The 26,693-nt window shown below is 44.7% G+C and overlaps 1 protein-coding gene across 11 annotated transcripts in view; it reads left to right on the top strand.

Moving 5' to 3' along the window:
* Window positions 1-26,693, top strand: part of LOC123515430 (homeobox protein prospero-like) — a 268,714-nt gene that overhangs the window by 168,098 nt on the left and 73,923 nt on the right. For 10 of the 11 annotated variants that reach the window (XM_045273987.1, XM_045273986.1, XM_045273985.1 and 7 more), the window contains exon 3: window positions 8,901-8,978. The exons of the other annotated variant lie outside the window; for it this stretch is intronic. In XM_045273987.1, coding sequence (XP_045129922.1) covers window positions 8,901-8,978 — 78 coding nt within the window. The remainder of the gene's footprint in view (window positions 1-8,900; window positions 8,979-26,693) is intronic. 11 annotated transcript variants of the gene reach the window in all.

Below are 26,693 nucleotides of genomic sequence, written 5' to 3'. Positions count from 1 at the left end.
CCTGGGGTCTGCGGCACCGGCATGGCCCCTCAGTTGTCGTCACCCATGCTCCTCCTCCTCCTTCCCTTCCTCCTGCTCCATAGAAAGCTTCACCAGTCACCCTGTTACCACCGCCCTCGCCAAGGCTTCAGTGAACATCTCCAAGCGCCCCTTGTCTTGCCTCCTTCAAAGCCTCTCTCCCCGCAACACAGCAGTACTCTATCTCTCCTGCCTCTGTGTGTCTGTGTCGCAGCTCTCCACGATCTGCTCCGCCCCTCTAATGCCTCTCAGTGGTCTCAATACAACACTAGTCTCCCTCTCGCTTGAAGGCAGCGAGGATGTTTTATATTAACACGAGAGTAGGAAATTGAGTAAGGAAGAGAGAGAGAGAGAGAGAGAGAGAGAGAGAGAGAGAGAGAGAGAGAGAGAGAGAGAGGAACCATGCGTGCTTTGGGATCCGAGGGGTCTCCAAGTGCACGGGTTCGAATCCTGTCCACGGTCTGAGTGCAGGTTGGGCTTCCTCACTCAGGGCAACGGTTTCCTAGCGGGTGGGCTTTGAGATAGGAGGTACCCTAAAAAGTATTCCCTTTAGCCCATAAATTCCCGTGAAAAGCCCACATAGTATTAAAAAAAAAAAAGAGAGAGAGAAAGGAAATGGAGGAGGATATATATAGCAAAGAGAGTAAGGGATTGATAATAATGTTAGTAAAAGGTGGAATGTAAGAGATGGAGGGTATAAGAAAAGTAATTAATGAACAAAAATCACGACTGATACTGTAGACTGTAGAGGAAGAATAGGATAAGAGGAAAGCAAAGTGAAGGGAAGGATGAAAGAGAGAGAGAGAGAGAGAGAGAGAGAGAGAGAGAGAGAGAGAGAGAGAGAGAGAGAAGTGAGAAGAGATAGAAGATATGAGAAGAATAGATTAAGAAAAATTATAAATAATACTGTAGAGGAAGGAAAGGGTAGGAGGAAAGGGAAGGGAAGGGAAGGATGGGGAGAGAGGAAGGGAGAGCGAGAGAGAGAGAGAGAAAGAGAGATTGACTTCCAGGTTCCTCTCCATACCGGAACCCGCCGCCAGATAACTCAAATGAGGCCGGAAGTGATGCCAGCCATTGTGGTGTCGCCTCTGTCCGCTATTGTGCCTCTCGCCCCACAAAATAGAGCAGCATTACCCCTCAAACACCGCCACTTACGGTAAACACAGACGTGCATCGACGGCGGCGCCCTCTGCCCTTTGTTGCGGCCTCAGAAGGCTAAGGGAACGCTGCGTGTATCCTGGGAACTGCTGAGTGTGGTCAAGTGTGTTTCGATCTGTTGCTATTGTGTTCTATGCACTTAAGTGGCTCAGAGGGAAAGATTCGAAACTGTTTCTAAAAATTTGTGAGGAAGTTATGCTTGTTCAAAGGGGAGGAATAGTTTTATTTGTACTCAAGAGTCTGGTTTTAAGTGTATTTTGATTAATTTTTCCTTGTGTTATGTATTTTTATGCTTATAAGTATTTCAATGGCAGGGAAAAATGTAAGCAAGCTTTTAGAAATGTTGAAGGACGTTGTGCTTGTTCTAATGGGAGAAATAGTAAAGAGAGTCCAGTATAGCTAAGTTTTGGTTATTTATTTTTTTTTCAGTGTCCTGTGTATTTACGGATTTCGTAAAGAGAAGGAGATATACATACTAATTAGTAGAAGCGTAAGCGAAAATTGTTTGCTCTAAATGAAGAAATAGTTTGGTATTCATATATAGAAGCGTAGAAAAGAATAGTGCTACTTTTACAAGAAGAAAGAAAAATTTTGCAAGTAGAAAGGTGGATAGAATATGAAGCTTCATGTAGAGGAGGAGATACAAACACTTGTAAAAATCGGACGGAATTGTCTCGTAAAAGAGGAAAAGACAAAAAAAAGAAACGTGAAACAGAATCTTATGCTTGAAATTAAAAGAGAAAAAGATGAATCGTTCACTTATAAGAGGTAGAAATAATGTAATCGTCTTGTAAATGGAGAAGATGAAAAAGAAACAGATTTTTTTTTCACCATTGCTCCTTATCAACGCGTTTCACTCCAACTGTGATTATGAACGAAAATGGGAGAAAGTGAAGCGAACACAGGAGCGAAGATGAGCGTTGTTTGGAAGGGTAGAGGGCGGCGTGTGGCTGGTGTGGGCTGAGGCGCGGTGTGGGCAGGGATGTGGCTGGCTGTGGGGTTTGCGGTGCGCGGCCACAACTCATCACCTTCAGCCTCATGGCGCAAACTGAGTTACCGCAAGTTGGTCGAGGAGAGCAAGGGTGCTGAGGCCCGCATCCCACCACCATCACCACCGCCACCACAACGACCATGACCACCACCACCACCATCACCATCAGTACCACCACCACCACCACCTGCCGACACTCCTCCCATTACTTAACCTATTACTTTCCTTCCTATTTACCTCGATCCATCTAATGTTTCCACTCCTTTCATTATTTGTCTTATTATTTCATTGTCTATTATTATTATTATTTGTCCATTATTATTCTCTCCCCATTTGTCTCCATTCTTCCCATTACTTATCGCTTTTTATCTCTAACCTATCACTTCCTTCCTCATTTCTATTATTATACCTGTTTTCTTCATTCCTATCTTCTTTTTAAATCTGATTCATTACTTCCCTCCCCTTCCTTGTTACCTTTCCTAGCTAATTGTATTCACCTGCCGCCTTAATTAATTAGTAAGATAAAAAATTAAATCCTATGTGAATCTTCAGGCTACTTTTGATATCTTCCTTCCTCTCCTTTCCTGAAAGTCTTAAGTTCTCAAAAGTAAGGGCCATTCATTCTCAAAAGTACCTGCGTAGTTATGTACAGGTGTGAGTGATTTGATACCCCACATCTATGATATTTCCCAATGTGTTTCTTTTATCTCCGTGTAACGTTTGGTGTTTCCTCTCTTTCAATCATGAGTCCAATTACCCCCTTTATTTATCGGCTCCTATCTCCAGGTGTCAGGATCCTCCTCCCTGCCCCGCCTATCTTGTCTTTCCCCAGCCATCCAACCTCTCAACTACAGAATACATTGTCCTCATGTTTCGTTGTCCCTTGGCGGCCTATGTCCCCTCTAAATGCAAACATGGCCGCTTCACACATGCACCTTCCGGCCACTGTTGTTTCGTTTATGATTGTCAGTGTGCCAGGAATCTTAGGAGAGAGTAGCAATATTTGGATTTCTTAAGAGACCAGACATAACATCAAAATGGCCTTAGTTTATCGAACTCTTCCTTTCCTTTTCCCAAACCGAGTATTTGGTCCATATTTATAACGTGGCGGCGTCTTATCTACCTGCTTTTAACAGACTCCAGCGGAAATCAATTGGGACTTTCAATGGGATTTTCATGACTCCAGCGACAGTTTAACAAAGATAATACACTATCAGAGAGAGAAGCCCCATGAGAGCCTGATTCATGATTTTTATGCTCCGAAAAGTTTCTTGATGATAAAATAAGCCTTTACTAAAGAGCGTCTTCTATCTGCTTCTTTCCTTTCCTCTTCTTTCTAAGAATTTAATGCTTAAAGGTATTTTCGTGATTCCAACGATATTTTAATCAAGACCGTCTACCAAAAGAGAGAGAAGCATCCACGAGAACTTGATTGCTGACACGAAAACGCTTTAAAAATACTCAGGATTAGAGAATAAAGATTTTCTAACTTAGTACAATGGTGGTCATCTATTCTTCTTCCTCTTCTTAATCTTCCTTCACTTTGCCTTCAGTATACGGACGTCATTTCCACTGTCTACTACCCTTTTCCATCCTCTTCCTCAATCCTTCCTTGGCTTTCTCTTGTCTTAACCCCTTCAGTACCAGGACTAGTTTTCATATTCATTCTGCTTACTATTTGGTGATTTTATACAGCTTCAGAAACTTATGTGGAGATTAAAATAGTGAAGACTCTGGCCATTAAACTTCTGACCTCCATAGACCTTTCCTAATGTAAATAAAATCGTCTAATCATACCCAAAACTCAAGGTAAAAATGCATCCCAGTACTGAAGGAGTTAAGTAGGTTCTTCAAAATCACCTGATTTTGAAGAACCTACCTTGCTCCTCATTGTACTAGACTTCTTCCTTCAACCCTCAACGGCCTTCCCTTCTCAATGTTCCTCTGCCCTGCTGCTCTGCCATCGAAGAGTGTTATGTCCGCCCCCTCCGCCTCCTCCTCCTCCTCCTACTGTCCTGCCAACGTCCGGTAGTGAGCAGTCTTATCTCAGAGCAGCAAGGGAGCGGTGCGAGGCGGGGAAGGAAGACCGATAATTTGACCTTGTAGCGATGATAAACTGGTCCTGCTCCACTTATATGGTGTGTCTTGTCACCATTCCTGACTCTCTCTCTCTCTCTCTCTCTCTCTCTCTCTCTCTCTCTCTCTGTTTCGTATGTTTCGTCAATATTTTTTTTTTTTTTTCATATAAGTGTATTTTGTGTTTGTTTATTTATCATGTGTGTCTTTATGTATTTGTGAATGTAGTTTGTCGGAGTGTGTGTGTGTGTGTGTGTGTGTGTGTGTGTGTGTGTGTGTGTGTGTGTGTGTGTGATAAGCGACGGACCTTGTTAGTTCATCCGGTACACTTGGTCCTGCTCCTCACCCTCCCCCCCCCCAGCACTATCTCCTCTTCTCCTTCTCCGTCTTCTCCTTTCCCCTCTTCTCCTCTCAATTTCCTCCTCCTCTTCTTCCTCCTTCCCCACACCAAGCCATTATCTGAGACCTGGAATGGCACCCTGACACACACACACTCTCTCTCTCTCTCTCTCTCTCTCTCTCTCTCTCTCTCTCTCTCTCTCTCTCTCTCTCTCTCTCTCTCTCTCTCTCTCTCTCTCTCTCTCTCTCTCTCTATTACTGCTCGCCCTTCCCTCACACGCATCACTTCCGCTCTACTTTTTGATGGTAAATCTGCAAAACAGTTTTGTGAAAGTTGCCCACTGGGGGTCACCTGCTTGGCTGTGGGCGGGCGGTGGGCGTGGGTGTGGGCGTGGGGTGTGTGGATTGATGGACCTGTGACTTCCTTTTTTCTTCTTTGTATATTCATAGATCGTGTTGTCACCATCCATTCATCGTCTGTTCATTATTCAATTTATTCAAGTTTGTGAAGGTGATGACTTGAGAGATTTTTTTTCTATTCATATTTTCCTTTTTTTTATGTTTTTCATTTTTTTCTCCTTTTTGGTGATCATGAAAGTTTCGTTATGCCTCATTTTCCTTATTTTTCCTTGATCTTTTAGGGGTGAGCTCTCTCTCTCTCTCTCTCTCTCTCTCTCTCTCTCTCTCTCTCTCTCTCTCTCTCTCTCGAACAAAATTCCACAAGATCCCAGATTATTTTATCTCGCCTCCCTCATTTTTGTCATTTTCTGTTCTATTTCAAGTTCGATTCGACATTGGACAACATTTTTGACATCATTTATTTATTTCCACTCGTATTATTCATTTTATTAGTATTAGTGTGATTCGTTGTATGGAATTTCAACGGCATAGGTGTAATTTCGCTATACTCGTGTCCTTCCATTCGTTACCTCGCCTGGCCTTGCTATTCTGTACGTACGGTGACAACACAGTGTATAAATGTATGTATGTATGCATGTATGGGGGGTGTTACATTTATTATTTATCAAGAGCATGTATTAATATTTTTCATCCGTAACATCGTGGAAATATTGAAATGTTTTTTTTTTTTTTTTTTTTGTATCTAGTTTTGGTATTATTTTTTTTTTGTAATATATTTTGTGCTCGCATAAAGTTAATTGGATTTGAGTTGTATGGACCGTCAATATTTTGTTTTGTGAAGTTGTGAGTTGGTGGTGGTGGTGGTGGTGGTGGTTACTGTTTTTTTTTTTTTTTTTTTTTAGTGAGAGGTGTTGTGTCATGTTATACTTTGTTGTTGACGGAGTGTGCGTGTGGTGTTGTTCTCAGCTTGTGTGTGTGCATGTGTGTGTAGATGCTGCATTGTTGTGTGTATGTGCGTGCGTGAAATGTGCGTGGTTATAAATATATATATATGTAGTAGTTTCTGTTGTGTGTGTGATAAATGCAACAACACTCAACAATGTATTACAGTATGATGCGCTGCGGTGGGTGCAGAAAGTTGTGATGATGTGGTGATGTGATAGAAGGGATTGTGGTGGTGGATTTTGGTGATGAAGACTTGACTTGTCAGAATACTAGGAATGGTGGTGTGGTAGTGATGACTAAGTAACCGTATATGTGTGTGTGTGTGTGTGTGTGTGTGTGTGTGTGTGTGTGTGTGTGTGTGTGTGTGTGTGTGTGTGTGTGGTAAAAGATTAGATGATGCAGTTCGCCCAGAGAGAGAGAGAGAAATAAACTAAGCTATCACCACATAAAAATGTTTTCCCTCATATTGTATTTGTCTCGTGTATATATTCCACTGGTAAAAATAAAAGGAGGGCGGAGGGATTCATACAGCGTGTGTGTTTCTTTCCTACTCTGACTGACGGTGCAGGAGACCCTGTCGTGTTAAACCTTTCTTTATCTTGCTTACGTGTCCGGCCGCAGAAGTATGCCTGATTTTACTCATAAGCGTGAAAATGTAAAGTTTTATAAGTATGTGTCTGTGTGTATGTGTGTGTATGTACGTGTGTGTATGTGTGTCTAAGTGAAGGATAAGCAAATATTATGTGAGGCTCGTAGGAAATTTCATTTCCAAAGCCAAGAGGAATTTCGTTCGTATTGAAATAACATGAGCGTTTTCATCTGCAGGATAAGTCAGATAGGTTAAGTTAGGTTAGGTTTCTACTCATTCAGTTTATTGATTTTACCGATAATTCTTTCACTATATAGAAGACAATTTGAAAAAAACGTCGTGTTTAGAATGGAAATAAAGTACATCTCTTTTTTTTATGTAGGGGGAAACTGATGAAGGGAAACAAAAAATGCGATTAAAAGCGACCCACTGAGGCACTGATCCCTGAACAAGGTCAAAAGAGTTAGCCAAAACTAGACTAGAGAATAAATGTCTTGAAGGTTATTCCATATTTCTCATCGAACCTTTAAAATCCTCCTATTGACTTCTCTTGTAAGATAGCAAGAAAACACAGAGTGGTGCACACTTCAAGTAAAATCCGGTGTTTCTTTCCTTCCTCTCCTTCACTCTCCCACCCCTCATTCTTGCAGGTGTTATGATACAGATCTCAGCCTTGCGCGAACATCTGTGCTTTAGGTTAGGTATTTCCGTACACTACTTGATTGTCTCGCGACGTGGATATTGTCTGCATCTTTTTCTATTTTGATGTTTAGATCATCTGCTTCCTTATCGCTCTCTTGTTTATTTTCTCTGCTGTTCTCCAGACTCGTGAATAATAGCTAGTCGTTCTCTTTCCATCCGTGCATGATCTGGAGTTGCTCTTGCCGTTCCTCACAGCTCCCAACTAACGCTCACAGGGATGGATGTTAAACTTCACTTGTCTTTGAAATGCGATTTGACAAAGAAAAGGAATGGAAGTAGAAGTCTGGAAAAATCTTCTCCAAGAAACTTTGGATTTTTAGTGAGACAAGGATGTGGATGAATGATTTTTTTTTCTTACTGTTTTGTTGCTTTGTTTCTTCAATTTTGCTTTCTGGATGTGAAAAATACGACAGAGGAGTGTTTTCTTGTCTTCTTTTTTTCATTTTGTTCATTTATTGGATGTCAAGAAGGAGAAGAGGAACTTATATTTATTACTCTACCATACCTTATGCGGAAGGAACATCACCACCACCAGCACTACCACCACCACCAGGAACACAGTACAACACAACACCTTCCCTTCTTGTAACGCCAAGTGCTAGTCTTCCGGCAACGTGCAGTGACCACTCGGCGCCGTCCCGCAGGTCACCCGTTTGTCTTGCCGCAGAGGTCAGGCCGCCGAGTCGTAAATACAGAGCGGGAGGAAGTGCCTGGAGAGGGTTACGCCCAGGCACCATTGTCAGCCTCAGTAGCATTGTCGTCACCCGGAAGGATGTCCTCTCTCCCTCCCTCTCTCGCTCGCTCTCTCTCTCTTTCTCACTCTTTCCCTCCTCCGGTGTGTGCAAGGGGGTTCTAGGGGAAGGGGAAGGGAGGGATAAGAGTGGCATGGCTCTGAATCTCCCGCGTGGCATTGGAAGCTAAACGAAGCAGGATGTGAGGTGGCGGCGTGGCATTGTGGAGTGTGAGGATGGGGAGAGAGGGACGCCAGGGAGGGGACAAGCAGGAGGGAGAAGGTGGAGAAGGGGAGATACGTACAAGGGAGATACTAACTAGTAACACCTGCAGGTTATTGCACAAGACAAACTGACGGACGAGGTTGACATATGAGGGGAAATTTTGTAGGGAAACTCAGAGTGGAAGTAGTGTTAATGTATATTACCTTAACCCCTTTAGTACCATGACACGTCTTCATACTCATTCTAGTTACTATTTGGCGATTTTATACAGCTTGAGAAACTCATACAGGGATTGAAATAGTGAAGACTCCAGACCATTAATCTTCTGACCTTCCTAATGTAAAGAAAATCGTCTAATCACGCCCAAAACTCATGTTAAAAATGCGTCCCAGTACTGAAGGCGTTAAGATTCAACTGCAAGTCATTTCTAGACTGAAACTTTAAATGAATGTTTAGGACTCTTGCGTTACCCTTGCGTTACCCTGAGTCTCCGGATCCTCTTTCTTTCTCAGATGTGTATGTGACGGAGAAATAAAGCAGAAATAACACATGGGAATACTGCACGATGATGTTGTGTATGTCTTCTTATGTATTGCTGTACTCTTATCAGTGTTGCGTGTGCTTTAGGTATGTTGTTTGGGTGTTGTCTGGGTGTTGTTTGGGTGTTGAGGCCCGCATGAGAGGGGCGGTGGGCGGTCGTGTGCAGGCGCCGGTCGAGGAGGGTGCTGGTGAGCCCATACCAATACAGAATGTTTCTAACTTGCAGAAAGGTTGTTTGCGGCTCGTCACCACCAGGACCCGTTTGTCTGGAGTCATGCGCCCAGGCGACACACAGTCCTAAAAGGTAGATAGATTTTCCTTCCTTTCTCTTCCCGGGGTCACGTGGGGTAATAATGACTGAAGGAGTAGATGGGGAGAAATTAGCATTCTTCACTCTCTCTTTTTCTGTTTATCTGCCTGTCTGTCTGTCTGTGTCTCACAAAAGCCAAAGATACTGAAATAAGGAAACTAAGACAACATGACATCAATACAATATCAGGAATCAAGATATCATAACCCATTCACAAACCTCACCATTCACTTACCTATAAACTAATAACTATCTACTCAACTGTCCCCCAACACACACACACACACACACACACACACACACACACACACACACACACACACACACACACACACAAGAAAGACATAACGAAAACTAACTAAACAAACTACCTAGCACCTATTTCGAGGTAAACAGACTCACCTGCCTCCTATCTATTATTGACCTTCTCTCTCTCTGTCTCTCCCTCACTCCACCCCTTCATCCCTCCCCTCACTCCCTCACCTCACCCCCTTCACCACACTTACTCCTCCCGCTCTTATCCGATCCTACCCTCGCCTCCCCCCCATTCTCTAGGACACGTGCCCGGCTTGGGAACGTCCGGCCCCGTCCGTAGCACCTGCCAGGAAAGAAGGAGACGAGATGACCAGTTGAAATAAGCGAGGGACTGGGATAGGAAGCGGATGGAAATACGTTAATGAGTTAGAATAAAGATGGAAAATGTAAGATACGAAAAATATTGCCGGGTGAGAAAACTGACAAGGATCGTGGGGAATTAGATTTAGAGGAAGTTGCAAGAATAAGGAATATTTTTTTTTTAAAGTTAATGGCTGGTGTAGCAGTAAATTGAGCAAAAGGAAAGAGAGATGAAGAGAAAAAGAAGTGATCGTTATTGGTGAAATAAATAGTGGTGACAAGGAAAGGTGAATTTATACTTTAAAGAGTTTAGAATGAAAAGAAGTGTACAGAACAACGAGATACGAAATATATAAGGAAAAGGAAAGAATGGGTTGTGTGTTTGCATGTCAATGAGAGAGAGAGAGAGAGAGAGAGAGAGAGAGAGAGAGAGAGAGAGAGAGAGAGAGAGAGAGAGAGAGAGAGAGAGAGAGAGAGAGAGAGAGAGAGAGAGAGAGAGAGAGAGAGAGGAGCATATGTGTATTTAAACTAGTAAACAATATAAGGTTAAGTCAATGCTAAACACACACACACACACACACACACACACACACACACACACACACACACACACACACACACACACACACACACACACACACACACACACACACACCGTTGACGATAACAGGAAACCGTCAGAAGTGAAAAGAGAAACAGGAGGAGGAGGAAGAGTAGGAGGAGGGGGACGAGATAGCGCAGCATCTTCCCTCACACCTTTCAGAATCCTCATCTGTGGCGTCTTGTCTCACCTGTCGGCCGTTAAGCATCGTGCAAGGAGGCGGGAGGAGGAAGGTAACGACCCTGGGACAGCTGGTAATATGAAAGAAAGAGAGAGAGTAGAGCGTCTTTTTAAATCCCCGGCAAGGTGTGTGTGAGGAAGTGAATCACCTGAGAAGACGGAAGTTTAAATGCCCATAAGAACGTGAAGGTCGAGGTTTGTACTCCCTTGGCTGGTGTCTTTAACTGTCTTAACGGCTCAGGAGACTTGGCGGAGGCTGGCGAGAGGCAAGATTTAAAGGTCTGCTTGGAGGGACTTGACTGAGGTGAACTGAACACTAAAACAATGTACTGACGTGAAAGTAGGCGCTATGGGAACTTTGAGGAATCGGTAACTTGAGAAAGAAAAGTAGGAAGGAGGAATAGGAGTGGGAGAAGTAGATGGAAGAGGAGGAGCATCTAACACAGGTGTTCTACCAATATATACTAGTGGGGAGCAGATGTGTCCACCGGAAGCTTTACCTGGCGCCAGAGACACGTGCTGAGGCTGCCCCACCTGCTGCGTGCCTCCCCCCTTCCCCCTTCCCCCTTTCGCCTTCTCCACTCCCCTTCCCCTCTCGCCACTGCTGTCCCCTTCACATCTCCTGCTTCACTCTTTCCATCTTTTCTCGTCTCTTTCCTTGTTTAGTCTCGTCCTGGCTGCCTCCCTGTGTTCTCTCTCTCTCTCTCTCTCTCTCTCTCTCTCTCTCTCTCTCTCTCTCTCTCTCTCTCTCTCTCTCTCTCTCTCTCTCTCTCTCTCTCTCTCTCTCTCTCTCTCTCTCTCTCTCTCTCTCTCTCTCTCTCTCTTTCATACACAGTTCTCCTCCTCTCTTTTCGTTTTATCATTAAAATCCTTGCCTCTTTTATTTTTATTTTCTCTCTCTCTCTCTCTCTCTCTCTCTCTCTCTCTCTCTCTCTCTCTCTCTCTCTCTCTCTCTCTCTCTCTCTCTCTCTCTCTCTCTCTCTCTCTCTCTCTCTCTCTCTCTATCTTTTTTTATTTATTTCAATCTTGCTTATGTACTAATTTTTATTGTTCATTCCCCTGTTTACCTTCTTATATACTTCCTTACATACTTACTTTTCTTTTATGTCTTTTTCTTCTTTTCTTTATTTAATTTTCTGCATTACTTATTTGCTTCCTTACTAACATACTTTTCCACTCAATTGCTGTATATTTTCAACGAAATAGAATAAATAACCATAACGAAAACATTACTTAAGCTGACGACTTGAATTTGTGTCCTAGAAAGTCGCATTTTATCCTTTTATATCATCATTTTCTTTGCTAAGTTTACGTGACAGTTGCAAATCGACAAACCTACTTTCTAGTCTTTATCATCAAATCAAGTCATATTCTACAAAGTCATATTTTACTACCTTCTCTCGTTATACTTTTCTCGTCATTTCTATTCTCCTCTTCACGAATACATTTCCTACCAAGTCTTGTGTTGAGGCCACCTGCTGGCTCGCCACAGGTGAGGCCGCGCGAGCAGATGTGGCGGGATCTGTGCGTGAGGGAGCTAGTTTTTGATGGGATGCCCTCCTCTCTCTCTCTCTCTCTCTCTTGCTCTCTTCCCGCCTTCAGGGTCTTACAGAATCTGCGCCACGTATCGAGATGTATCATGTGGAGCCGGAGTTGGATAGCTGTGGGTAGCTTTGGGTGGCTTTGAGTGTCTTTCCTCTTACTGTCTTCCTTGTAGTTTTGTTCCTTCATTCCTTCCTTCATCACTACTCTCTCCATACATACTTTAAACCATTTTCTCTCCTGAATTATTTTCAATCTTATGAGAATTGCTTGTGGATGATTTTTCTCTCTTCTCTTTTAACCTTTTTTGTCTTCCTTCCTTCCGTCCTTTCTTCCTTGACTAGGGTGCTACATATGTTCTGTTTCTCTAGAAGTATCACCGTCTAATACAAACTAACGGTGGATGACTCCTTTCTTTCAGTCCTTTTAACCTCCTTGTGTCTTTCCGTCTCACACCCTCCATGCACACTTGGCCAGCATCACCTACTAAAGTTTCGAACCTGAGGGAAAAACGAATCAGTGGAGAGAGAAAGAGAGAGGAAGGATTAGCGCGCAAGTATTGTCCGTGGTGTGGCAGTACTGTGCATTGTCCAGCAGGTAATAGCTGTCGTGGTGTCCTGGTTGTCCTTGAACTAACCCTGCAGTGACTCGAGTTTTTTTCTAATGTTTAAGCCTCTATTGACTGCTGCTCCTCACTCACTACTCCATCCAAGACCAGTCAGTTGTGATTCTTAGTAGTGATAATAATAAGAACTTATTATCATTTTTGGGGATAGCAGCCATGAAGACGAAAGTGTACATGTTAATTGTTTTTTTTTTTTCTTTGGCTGGATGTTGCAGAGTAAGGGAGGGTTACAGTGACAAAGGGATGTGTTTTATATTGAAGTTGAAAGAAGTCCTATCGGTTTTGAAGTGTGCGGTGCCTTCCAGACGTGGCTCGCATTGAAAGGAAAAGACACGCTGCAGGAAACGAAAGGTAATTAATAAGTCAAAAAGAAAAAGTAAAGGACAGATTGCGTAGAGATGAAAAGTGTTTGAAAAGTGAAGTGAAATCGAATAATCGTCTTCTGCCTCTAGGTTTTTGGGAGAAGTTTCACAATTATTAGAACATTTGAGTCGCACTAACCACCACCACCACCACCACCACCACCACCACCACTACCACCACTATCCCAACCAACAGGAGAAACATCAACCATCACTACCATAACCACCACCACCACCACCATGCACCACCAGCAGGAGGAACACCAACCAGTACAATATACCATCACTACCCCATCACCACAACCATCATCACCATCACCACCATCATCATCATCATCATCATCATCATCACCGCCAGCAGGAGGAACACGAACCAGCGCGACGTCCGGTTTGAACAATGGCCACAGAGGGCGTCGCCAAAAACGAGGGGAGATGTGGAGGAGGACAAGTGGTGGAGGTGGCTCTTAGTGGAGGTGGAGGGGGAGGTGGAGGGGAGTTGAGATAGAGGATGTAGGCAGCACTCCACCCGCGCCAGGTGTGTTGTGGGGGGGAAGGGTGTGGAGGGAAGGTGGAGGTGGAGTAAGAGTGGGAAGGAGAAGGGGAAGAGGAGAGGAGGAGGTATAGGTGGTGGAGTGGATGCCAGGGAGAGGAAGAGGATGGGGGAGGCGAAGGGAAGAGGGAGTAAAAAAAGGAAAGGGGAGGAGGAGATATCAGTGGAGGAGTGGGTGCTGGGATAGGGGAGAGGAAGGGGTGGAGAAGGGGAGGGGAAGGGGAGGCAAGGGAATGATGGGTGATGGAGGGGAATGCGGTGCTGGGTCATCGCAACACTGGCGCAGCACACTTTCATTGATGCTTTGTCTTGTTGGCTGCTGCTGCGCTTTCTAGTGTGTGTGTGTGTGTGTGTGTGTGTGTGTGTGTGTGTGTGCGTTTTGTGTGGGTTTCTTCTTTTTCTTATCATTCTTATTCTTATTTCCTTTCTTTTCTTTTTGTTGTTGTTGTTGTTGTTGTCGTTCTTCTTCAAACGTGATATTTTCAGTCTCTCTCTCTCTCTCTCTCTCTCTCTCTCTCTCTCTCTCTCTCTCTCTCTCTCTCTCTCTCTCTCTCTCTCTCTCTCTCTCTCTCTCTCTCTCTCTCTCTCTCTCTCTCTCTCTCTCTCTCTCTAAGTTCATACGGTTTTATGAGAGAGAGAGAGAGAGAGAGAGAGAGAGAGAGAGTGTGTGTGTGTGTGTGTGTGTGTATGCGTGTGTTGGTCACATAAACAGACACACGAAACATAAACAGAATCCCGTTGAGCGATAGATGACTTTGGAATCTGACGAATATATGAAAGCAAACAAAAAGATTTAGATGGACTCAGAACAAAGCTTAGGGGGATGAAGTGATGGGGAGGGTTATGAGGGACTGGTGGGGGGATGTTGGAGGGGGGGCCGTGACCTGAAAAGTGGCGTCGGGGTCAGGAGATGGAGTCTGAGTCACGCCATAGACTCAGCATGTGTTGGGGAAAGGGGGGGGGGGATGGAGGTGGTGAGTGTAACTGTGTAGGAAAATTATCATACTAGCAGAGAGAAAGAGAGAGAGAGAGAGAGAGAGAGGGAGGGAGAAAGGGACTTGCACACACCTTTACTTTTTATTTTCAGAAGTTCCTTATGATTGAAAGTTTTGAATTTGCATTTCTTAAAGAGGTGTAGATTTAGAGGGGATCTGATAGAGGTCTTTAAGTGGTACAGTATAAGGAATATAACAGTGGTCATATGAACAAGATTTTCCGAGTCAGTATTCAGTATGGAAAATTGAATAGTGTGTTCAAACTTTATAAAGGTGGATTTAGAAAGAAAAGAGGGAAAGATAGGAAGAAAACTGGTTCTCAAATAAGATAACACATAAATGGATCAGTTTTTTTTTTTTTAATCGAGTCATTAGAACAACTTTAAAAGAAGATGAGACAAATCCATGGCGGGAAGCTGCAAGAAACCAACAGACCTGCATCAGTCGCTGCATAAGACTCGCATTGAATTTATAACCACAAAATGCAGTAATGAACTTCGCGACATCACTTCTTGAGACAACCATGAAGGAAAACCCATTCACTCTTTACATATGAAATACACTAGACTTAGCTACATCACTCGAGAGAATCATGAATTTAACACCACTCGACCTACACCCATAAAACACACTTGGACTCCTAACACTACATCTTGAGACAACCATAAGCACCAGACCCAAACAGAAGCAGGGCGTGGGTGCAAATATCCCAGTAAGGCCAGTATTTTTAAACGCTTTGCCCTCTCACCATCACTATTCTCCAAAGCCTCTAGTTGAAGATACTCGTGTTTCTAAGGGTATCTTTATGAATTTGGTGATGGATTAGCAAGATTTTTTGTTTATTTTAAGGAGAAACTGTCTTGAAAACCCGGCTAGTCGTCTTTTTGGCCTTGGAAATTTGTCGCAGTGAGAGGGCAAGTTGTTTCTAAATACGGGCGTAAGGGGCGCGACGTGGTTCGGGTGAAGGGGGAAGAGGAGAGGGGGAGGTGCTCAGCGTTCAGCATCCGGTAACAAGCGCCGGATCTGAGGTGGGCCAAGTTAGCGGAAGTTCTGTATTGATCCCCGGGCGGTAATGACCTGACGAGAATAGTCATCCACGGCGACTCCTGGTGCACCTCAAGGCAGCTGCGCGGGTGTTTGTTCCGTGGCGTGAGGCGGGAAGGCGGGACAGGGTGCTGGGACCGCCAAACGCATTACATTGTCACGCGGGGCTGCTGGGAAAAGGGGAAAAGGGTGAGGGAGTGACTGTTTATGCTCGTATTCTTCTTCCTGTGTCTGATGGGAAAGCATTCTGTAAGACTATATTCTGAAATACTTCTGTCTTGCACCTCCACTATTTTCAAAAGGCTCTAGTTGAAGTGATGCGGGTGTTTAAGAGTTTTTTTGGGGGGCGAGTCTTGTGACAGATAACAAGAGAAACACTCTTGAAAACTCGGCTGATTTCTGTGGTCTTTAAAAAAAAAAGTCGCGGAGTGAGAGCAGAGCATTTCTGTATATTAGCCTAAGAAATGAGCTTACTGCACGTCTGATAGGTACGTTACTGCAGACAAAGATGGACGAGTTACGTTTGAAAAGGTTTTGTTTCCATTACTTTTCCCTGAGCAGACTGGACCGCGACTTCCTAATAGGTTGGTTATATATAGGTAGGGGATGGAGGGGCGTAGCGCGGGTGGAAGTTGTTAGGAATCACACACACACACACACACACACACACACACACACACACACACACACACACACACACACACACACTAGTTAAAAATATTCTTAATCTTTCCCCACTCTTACGAGAACATTTCCACGCGTCAACATTAAACAAGCTCGCGTCAACAGAAGACAGCGACCAGGGCCTTTGTCTCCTGCTGCTAGTATCGTGGCAGTAATTATTATATTTACCTGGCTATTTTCCCGACGCGCCTACAGGTGCTCCCCTCCTCGGGCGCCGCCCACCCGCACACCTGCCCACCCACCCACACCCAGCTGCTGCCCACCTCCACCCTGCGGCCTCACCTGCTCCATCTCTCTCCCTCTCTCTCCTTGTTGCGTACCTTCCCTCCCTTCCCAATCTTGCTCCCCGTTCCGCCCCCGTCCAACCAAGGGCACCGCCAGCCGTCTCTCTCCTCACGTCATGTCCCCCACAAATCATTTCCCTTCGCCATACAGGGCAGGGATGAAAGGGTGACATTCCTGATTGCTTCGTAATTCGCGCCAGGCGAATATTGTACACTTCGTTATTTCCTTTTCCCTTTTTTTTTATATATTTGTTATTTGTTTATGTAGGAAATTCATACTCATATAGTATATTTCTTTGGGTATTTGGGGTGATTTTTTCCAACACAAACACATTACGATCTTGTCTGTTTCCTTGTTTGTCATTCGTTTGCTCTGTGGTCTAAGGATTTCCAGTGTCTTAGTCATAACTTGAACCTCACTACACATATCTATATCCACCTTCATTCTTTGGCCTGAGCTGAATCCTAAATAACATTCCTTATCCTCTGAAACCTTATCGTTCAACAAAACTCATCCCTTGCTTCCTCATCTCAAACTTCGCACCTATTCTCTGCCTCATTTCTTGTCTCACCTGTCCATCTCCCTCGCCAATAACTTGCCGAGCCAGGTAATTATGAACAGCTGCAGATAGCGACACGCTCCACAACACCCTGGGACAAAGGTTAGGCGGCCCTCAGTGTTGGGCTGGACACCCTCCTCTCGTATGGCTCTCCACCCTTCTTTCCCCCACCTTTCTTCCCCTCTCCCTTTCTTCCCCTCATCCTGCTCCCTCCCTCCCTCGCTCTTGTGGTTATTCGTGTATCCCTTTTCCCCTAGTTTTAGCTTCCTCCTGTTGCTCTTTTTCCCATTATTTGTTTTCTATGATTAGCATCTTTATTGGCTCTCTTTACATATCTATTCTGGTTTTCTACTATTCTTATGTACTTTGTGAGTAATTTCATTAGTTTTTCACTTGTTATCGCTAAATTTTTACCTTTCTCCACTTTCTCTTGCTGACTTCGTATGATTTTTGATGGTCATTCTTGAAATATTGGGAAAGATGTTATGCTTTTTTCGGTCACGAGTGTGGACGAGAAGTTGATTGGTCAGTATTTTTGGTTATGTAACAACGAATCCATCTAATGCTAAGATTTGTGCAGGTGTGGCCAAGACTGCCCCGTGCACCTGAGGCCACACCCCGCCAGCAGACAGCCAGGTGCGGGCGTGACTGCCTCCCTCATCGCGGATAGGACATGTGTACTAGTGAAACAATAGGAATATTTCGAATGAATAGCGTTGCATTGTAGGAAAGCCCCACACGTGTTAGTTTAGCAACACCATTTAGCTTAACTTGGCTTAGTAAGGCACGCCACCTTTGCACACTACCTCTGATATTATCACGGCTCGCATTCTGTTAACATTTCAAAATGGAATATATACGTATTGGAACTTCACCAAATTCTTTTCCGTGTAAAGGTTGTAATGGAAAATGGTCGCTGAATAAATAAATATGTGCAACAAGTCAACTACCTATCGGTGATTGGCTCTCGTGCTTCCTCCTGATGACCAATGACTGTCGTGGGTGAGAGTGGTGGGCGTGAGGTGCCAGGTGAGACGCACGGCGGGCGTGTGACCAGGGTTCGGGTCATGCAGGGTAAGGAGGAGCCACGTGGAGGCGTGCGCTCATGCTCAGTATCATCAATATAACAGTTCCGAGTTATGATTTCCTGGAAAAGAATTGAAGAGCGCAAAGTGATTAGTCTTCCCGCAGCCTGTGCCTGACCGCAGCTGCTCGCCCATTGGTGGACACAGTGCGGCTCCTCCCCGCCACGAAAAAAAAAGGAGAGGTCATGACAAAGGATAGGTGTTGGCCAAGAGCGGCTGCGTCCACTTCCTGCAGGGTTCCTCCGCCCTCCTGAGCCTTGCACGTCACGCCCCGTGGGAGCCTCAGGGCCTCGGGTCATGGGAACCCTGTCCAGGTCCCAAGCCTTGTACCGTCACCCCGCCAGCCTTTGTGTGAGGCGCTGATTATGTAGAGTAAGTGGCGTGAACCTGATGGTCTGAGGCAGGTGGCGCAGGTGGTGGCACTGGGGCCGCGTAGGGGTGTCTCTGGAGTCACGCAAAGTCACGTGGTCACCTTCCACAGGCAAACAGCCCACGCCCTGCCGGATGAAGCTGCCAAGGATAACTTTCTTCAACAGGAAAAAAACGATTCAGAATGAGAAAGGAAAAAATAGTGAACGTGTAAGTGCCAACCACGCTCTGATTCGAAGCTGCCAACAAATATCTGGCTGTAGTCCAGTCCAGGCTGCGGGATGCACTGCCTGCCTGCCTGTGCTGGGTAGCGGGCAGGTCCTCGCTCCAGCTCTCGCCCTCCCCGCCGCCCTCGTTTTTATGATCTCAATAACCTTTTCCCTACACCAGCAGATTTTCAGTTCCCCACCATGACTATGTTCCCCTTCTCTCTCTCTCTCTCTCTCTCTCTCTCTCTCTCTCTCTCTCTCTCTCTCTCTCTCTCTCTCTCTCTCTCTCTCTCTCTCTCTCTCTCTCTCTCTCTCTCTCTCTCTCTCTCTCTCTCTCTCTCTCTCTCTCTCTCTCTCTCTCTCTCTCTCTCTCTCTCTCTCTCTCTCTCTCTCTCTCTCTCTCTCTCTCTCTCTCTCTCTCTCTCACACACACACACACACACACACACACACACTCGTCAGGAGGGCTTGGCGTCCCCCAGTGCTCACTCCAACCCAACCAACACCAACACCAACACCACCACAAAACCAACAACAGGTTCTACTATTTATTGACTTCCAATTTTTCCCTCACGCCCTTGCCCGGCCCGCTGCTCCCCCGCCCTCCTGTTGACTCTGCTGCTGCGGCTCTGAATCACCTGTGCTGGTGTGGCTCTCAGATTTTCTTACCACCACAAAAACAGTAATCTTTCTTCACCCTCACACTTTCCTCCCTGGTCTTCATTTTTTTTTCGCCATGTTCTCGCCAAGTTCTTTCCTATGCCATCATCCTATTCCAGTCATTCTCCAGCGCCCCTTCCCTCGCAGTCCTCGACCCCTGCGTGACCCCAGTAGTGGTGCGCGGCTCCGCCCCTCCCCTTCCCCTCACCAGGAGCGCTGTAGCCTAGTTCCGAGCTTGGTGGCTGCGGGAGAGACCGGAACTATGGCGGCTGCTCCTAGCGGGAGTGTTTAGATGCTGGTTGGGATGCTGCTGCTGCCGGGGTCACAGGTTGCGAGGCCCTGGCCGTCCCCGCCAAGCTTCAACACGCCCACCCACAGGAAATGGGAACGCTCCTCCCGCCTACAAGTTTCTCTGTCTTCCTGTGCGTGTGATGAAAGGAATTGCTGACTATTAGTGGATGTTAATTACTAACTTCAACTTGAGCATGAAGCGAGTTGACGCTGGTGTTTGCAGAGTCCAGGATTGTCACCATACTTAATAGACAGGAGGCGCCCTCAGCGTCATTGACTGACACCTGCCTGTAGGCACTGCAGGGATGATAGGAAGCAGTGGCACGCCCTGGGAGGGAAGAGAGGAAGGAACTCCCGTCACCTGGTTACCTACGAGTTGGAAAATTCTCCCTTCCCGTACTTCCGACGCTCGCCGGAAGCTGCGTCGGTCCAGATTACGGAACAATGTAAGGCTGGATGCTGGGCCGCGGAAGTTGGCGCGCGGCGCGGAACGGTGCCAACCCGGCCCCGCCTAGCCCGCCCTCCCTTTCTCCTGGTGCTGTCCTGGCCCCCGCCCTCCGTAGGTACCATCGGGCTCTTCCTCTCCCACAGTGTCATGAAGACTCACGCTCGAGGAAGCAGACATCACTGGCTGTAAAACTTCCTCAGAAAGTTTGGCAGCGAGGGCGTCGTTCCGGTGTGCTGAAGATGGTTTCTGGCTTGCGCTGCCCGGGGTCCCTAGCAAGGAGTGATCCTCTTATCCAAGGAAGAATCACTCCTTAGAAATCATACAATAATGTGAATGTATTTTATAATTCTGTTCGAATAAACTTTTATTTTCTTTTTTTTTTTCTTCTTCTTTTTTTGTCCTCTGGCGACTTCATTTTTCAACACCAAGCATAATTTCTTATGACTTCATTTTCACCCCTGTGCATGAGTTCTGGGTAAGATCTTAATTCATCACCAGAAAATTAATTTCCCCCGTAACACAATGAGGCGGCAGCAGCAGCGACACAATGACTTCCTCACGATCCTTTAAACAAAAAGCAGAACACGTCAGCGAGCCCCGCGTGGCATCCTCCCGCGCCCCCGCCTTCACTTCCTTCCTCTTGACGCACGTGAGGAGAAGGCGTCGACCGGACGTAGAGCAGGAAGCGGCAAGAAGAAGAGTGAAGCGATAACACAAAGGGGAAGCAGGAAGGGCGGCAAGAGATGGCGCGAGGTAGATAACAGAGGTGGAGGCAAGGGCCGTCCAGGGGCAGTGCGTCCACTTGCTAACTTATAGAATTTATCAAGTTGATGCGTTAGTTTTTCTTCCACAAGAAAGTTTAGAGGAACGATGGATATTTTGGGGGGGAACGAGAAAGCGAGTTACCTGAAAAATTTATTCCATCACCCATTGCTGGACTTGGCCTCATCTCTGTACCTTTGTACTGCAAGGGAGAAAGACAGGAAGAAAGGGAAGGAGAGAAAGATGAACGGAAGAGTGCAGGAGAGGGAGAGGGAGGAAGTAAAAAAAGGAAGTCCAGGAACACACTGAGCGTGAGAAGAGAAACATTTAGTTTAGTGAAATGGAAATGTTTGCATGATGGAAATGCAAAGTTTCCGCAGCCACAAGAATGCGAAATAAGAAAATTGAATATGTTGACTCTCCTCAGCATTACGAAAGAGATACAATCATTTATTTATTGTGTGTGCGCAATTCGCAAGCCGTAAAAATATAGGAAATTTGACTTCTCAGTGGGAAATGATCATTTGCCGTGGAGATGAAAGCGGAAGAAGTGTGGAATGCAGCAAGGCAGCACGGCAAGTGTCTCGTGTGAGCTGACTGACCTTTCAACAAGGAGACCACGGTGGCGGAGCCCGTGGGAACCAGCCGATTCAGGGGCTTAGAAGAGGAGTAAAGTTTGTCGGGTTAGAGAGTCCACAGGAGTGGCTTGTGGTGAGACGCTTGTGTCTCTATTCCTCAAAGACTGGCGGGGAGAAAAATCCGAAAATTTAGGACACAGAAAGGTTTGTTTTTGATGAAGGATATTAAATGATGATGAATGTGCATCGAAATGGAAACGATACGCGTTACATTCATGGAGAAAGATTTATTTAAAATTCAATAACTTAATGCTGAATGTTAACTGAAACGTAATATCTACTTTAAAATTAAATATTCAAAGTGTATTAATCATTTTAAGCCTCAAAAAGTCTCAAAGTTTTCTAGCGAGTCTCAGAGATTAACATTATATGGACATGTTTCAGCTGTATCAACCCATTAGTATTTCAACTTTACTAACTCTATCTCCTGTGACTGTATCCTTTCTGAAACTTGATGATCCATAAATTCGTTTGCTCCTCATACTTATAAACACTTAAACTTATTACATCGTTCTCTAAATCCAAAATAATGTGTATTCCCCTGAAAGACGTATATCCTTCCAGAGACCCAGAAGACCATGTAATCGTATATTCTTTCCAACTAAAACCTCTTGTATGATTTTGCCAGGTCGCGAAAGGAAAGAGAATCACATGAACACGTTGAGAAAAGAGACGAAGTGGCCACAGTATAGTCAAGTCCAAACCGCACGGGAGAAAGGTCATCTTTGGGTGTGTCTCAAGCCATGAAATGAAGTGTTTGCTGTACTGTAAAGTCTTCTCAAGTGTAATTTGCTGCCTGGTTGCGTCACATGGGAAGAAATGGGAGAGAAAAGAAGGGGGAAGTTGACCAAAAGAGACTGATTGAAAGGGATATGATAGAAGGTTTGTCTGCGGAGAAAATGCTTTTAGCTCCGCCGGACACTGGAATTGCGGATGAAAATTGCATTCTGGTTAATTTTTCCTCACGTATGGCATTAGCTTAAAGAATGTACAAGGCATTCTAAATGTTTACAAGTATTGCTGAAGGAAAAACGTAGTTACTATTAATCTTCGTAATAAAACTTGAAGGTAATTGCTTAATGTTATTGCATGCATGGAAGGATAGATGTAAATAAGAGCATAAGAACATAAGAAAAGAAGGAAGCTGCAAGAGGCCGCCAGGCCTACACGAGGCAGTCCCTGTGTGCCTAAAGTTACCTAATTCCATCTATCTTCCCCATCCATGAACTTATCTAACCTTCTTTTAAAGCTCCCTATTAACTCAGCTCTGACTACATGACCACTGAGACCGTTCCACTCATCAACCACTCTGTTTGAAAACCAGTTTCTTCCCATTTCTTTCCTAAACTTGAATTTTTCAAGTTTAAACTCATTATTTCTGTAAAGGTAGACATGTTTTATATAGGGGCTGCCACATTTACGTTTGATGAATTCGTGCAGTTTCCTATTTTTCTTGTGTTCTCGTTAGACATTGATAAAGCAACGTTGAACAAACACTAATAACAGAAGTAACAATAATAATGATAGCAATAGTAATGATGATAGTAATAATAAGTAGGATTTCATTATTAAACAGAATATGCACCTTAACACAAAACCGAATAACAGATCACTTTAAACACAAATCATAATGAAAACACCACCACCACCACCACAGTAACAACAACAACAACAATAACAACAACAGTAACACTCACCTACTACACCATCAAAATTATTTCATTACCACTTTTACCCTTCGCACCACCACCACCACCACCACCACCACCACCACAACAGCAACAACAGCAGCAGCAACAACAACAACAACAACAACAACAACAACAAGCTGCATAAGTCATTCATAGCAAATCGTTTCACTCTAACTGGCTTCAAAGTAAGATATCTTTTCTCTTTCTCTTTCCAGGTACGTGACATTCCAAGCCGTGAATAACGATGGACGAGTGAGTGCGCACTAGATTAAAAACTCGTAAATAAACCTAACCTATTACTTATCGTGCTTTGCTGTTAATATCTCGCCTTTGTTTTTCTTCTGCTGTGTTCATTTTTCAAAAACAGTTTTCCTACATTCCTTTCCTTGTTGTATCGTGCACAGTTTTCTTTGTTTTACTTTTCCGTCCTATCACGTGATTTATTTTCTGTCTCATACGCAATTATTTTATGTTCAGTTTCCTTCCCCTTCTATTTTTTTTTTCTAACTGATTTTTCTACATTGCTTTTTTGTCGGTGATTACTTTACTTGTTCTAGGTTTCTTTTATTTTGTTTTCCTAATATTTTAGTATTGAAAGATATAGTTTTCCATCTTTTTTCTGTACGTTACTTTTTTTCTGAGTCATTTTTCTGATTTTTCCTTGCTATATTTTTCTTTTTATTTCCTCTTTCCGTAGTCTTCCTTGTTCCAATTTTCCTTTTGCCTACTTGTTCCCTTTTCTAATATACCTGCATTATATTCCTTCCTTCTCTCTTCCTGTGTTCTCTTTCCCTCCTCTCCGTATTTGTTGCGTTCTTTCGTTTCCTCTTGCATTACGTGGCATGCTCCTCTAAGTCTTGCTTCCGTGTCGCTAGTATGTTTGCCTCTCGTTTACTCCCTCGCTCCCTCTTATCCGTCTGTGTTCCTGGGTGTGTCTTCCGCCCTTTAAACTCTAATTTCCGAGTCGCAACAAAAGACTCAAGCCGGAAGAACCAGTGTCACCTCCGCCCCTCCACCTCCGATCGCCAGCGGGAGGGAGAGAAGGAAGGGAGGAGTGGAAGGAGGAAAGGAAGGGAGGGGAGGAAATGCCGGAAGGAAGTTGAAGAAAGGGAAGAGTGAAGAATCAGATAGGAAGGAGGATGTATTGTGGTGGTGGTGGTGGTAGTAGTATGTAAGGCCTGGATACTGGAAAGAGGGGAGAGAGAGAGAGAGAGAGAGAGAGAGAGAGAGAGAGAGAGAGAGAGAGAGAGAGAGAGAGAGAGAGAGAGAGAGAGATTGTACAGTATCTTTTCATACTTTCTTATCTTTTCCTCACCTTTTGAATTTCTTTACTGCATCCAGAGTCTCTTATCATATAGTTAATGCAGAGTAGTACGGCAAAATCAAAGGAAACATGAAGAATCTGAAGGTATCTGCTTGAAATCCCTTTTAACTCTTTGCCCCTTGAGGAAAATAGTATTCACTCCTTAAGAAACGTGATGGCACCTCTTCCCTTCCTTTCTGTTTGTTTAGTCAAGACACTTCAAGAGTGTTTGAAATCTTTTCGAAACTTTTGCCAGATAAAGAGAGGAATATGAAACCATTAATTTACTCTTCTAGTATTATTTGACATGTTTTCTTCATCGCAAACCAAACTGGAGACTTTTCTACTTGTTTTACGCTTTTCGTTCACTTTTCTTTCTTGTAGATGCTCTAAAACATTTTATACATTGACTTTAGTCTTGTGAATTGCGCCATATCACAGTGAAAAAGTTAAGAAATACAAGTCCTTCCTTTGACTTGTATCTATTGAATCGAGGCAATAAGAGCACCTCAACTGTACCCATGTCACATTCCGTCTTAAGAAACACGTACTGTCCTTTTCTGCTCTCTCTCTTTCGGATCTGCCGGCTTGGAGACAGCAATAAGAGCAGCAGCAAGCAGCAGCACTACAGCTCGTCATAAGCAACATAGCAGGGAGGAGAGTGGTCGCAATATAACCCCGACGGAGCACAGAGTCACCCGCTGCTCCATATAATTGCTTGGCAAGAAGTATCTCTCAGGTGGCGGTGGCTGCCTGCCTGCGTGAGCGTGATTAATTACAACATACCTTGGGCGGCTCGCGTGGAACTCAATAACCGCTGTGAAACTTCCGTCACTTCATGTCCTCTGTGGCTTGAGCGTTTCCGTGTTCAGTGCTAGAGGGAAAAGGAAAAAGCGGCAAGTGGTGAAGTGTTTGTGTGCATAAGTGGGTGTGTGACGGAATGGGTGTGTTGATGCGATGTTTTCTGGGTTAGGTAAGGTGGTGTACAAGCGTGGGAAGAAGGTTATGACAGGTGAGAAGTTTATGTGTGTGTGTGTGTGTGTGTGTGTGTGTGTGTGTGTGTGTGTGTGTGTGTGTGTGTGTGTGTGTGTGTGTGTGTGTCAAGTGTTCCTATCACAGAATTTACCTGAAGAGTCTCACATAAATAATTAACTATCATCTCACCTTACCTGTGTGTGTGTGTGTGTGTGTGTGTGTGTGTGTGTGTGTGTGTGTGTGTGTGTGTGTGTGTGTGTGTGTGTGTGTGTGTGAGAGAGAGAGAGAGAGAGAGAGAGAGAGAGAGAGAGAGAGAGAGAGAGAGAGAGTAGAAGTGTGCCGAGGTAGAATTACAAGTGAGGAGCGTGAAATCAGACCGTTTCGCGCGGCAGTTAAGACAGTAAACACTCACCATTACCAACATGCGCATATTGCATCACCAACTTATGACTTGTCGAAGACTGAACGTAAATAACCACTTTTTCTCCCTCCGCCGGCCGGAAATTTCTTGGAAACTTTATGAATAAGAAAACTGGGAATTCTTCGTTGCGTAAGTCTTCACTCCTCCGACAAAGCGCACTGGTAATAGTCCTCCGTAAATATATTTTGCATAGCGTGTTGATTTACATCGCGCGCTTGTGTTCTTAGAAGCGGTGGAGAGTATAATAAGTGCTGGCTGGACGAACCTATTCCCCGTCTCGTCCCGCCAGCGTCCCAGTCACTCCTGCCTCTCTGTCTTAATTGCAATACGAGAAAAGCAGCCTTCATACTTTCGCACACTTGATGGCCGCGCGCTCATGATGTACCGTCTCGTTTGTGATTCCTTTAGTGTGTCGTTTATCGTGATGAGGCGTGTCACTGTCGCGTCCCGTGGTGGTGTTTCTTTCTTTTTTCTTTTTTTTGTGGATAATGTTTGGATAGACGTTTATCAAGATTCTTGTTCCTCTTTCTAGATATCTACACACACACACACACACACACACACACACACACACACAGAGAGAGAGAGAGAGAGAGAGAGAGAGAGAGAGAGAGAGAGAGAGAGGAACGAAACAGTAAAGGACAGAAACCCGTGTTTTTCGATAATAAAGACATTTCATTTCTATCCTCAAATATTACAAGGCGTCAGAATCTGTACTGGAGGCGTTACCGGAGGCGAGGCGGAGGGGACGTGAGTAATGCTTGGTTTGCGTGAGTTGCAACACCTCCTTCCCGCCCGTGTCTGTTTACCCGGCC

Source organism: Portunus trituberculatus, chromosome 39 (genome assembly GCF_017591435.1).
Source record: "Portunus trituberculatus isolate SZX2019 chromosome 39, ASM1759143v1, whole genome shotgun sequence".
In the NCBI taxonomy this organism is placed as follows: domain Eukaryota; kingdom Metazoa; phylum Arthropoda; class Malacostraca; order Decapoda; family Portunidae; genus Portunus; species Portunus trituberculatus.
This window is presented reverse-complemented; position numbering and strand designations above follow the sequence as displayed.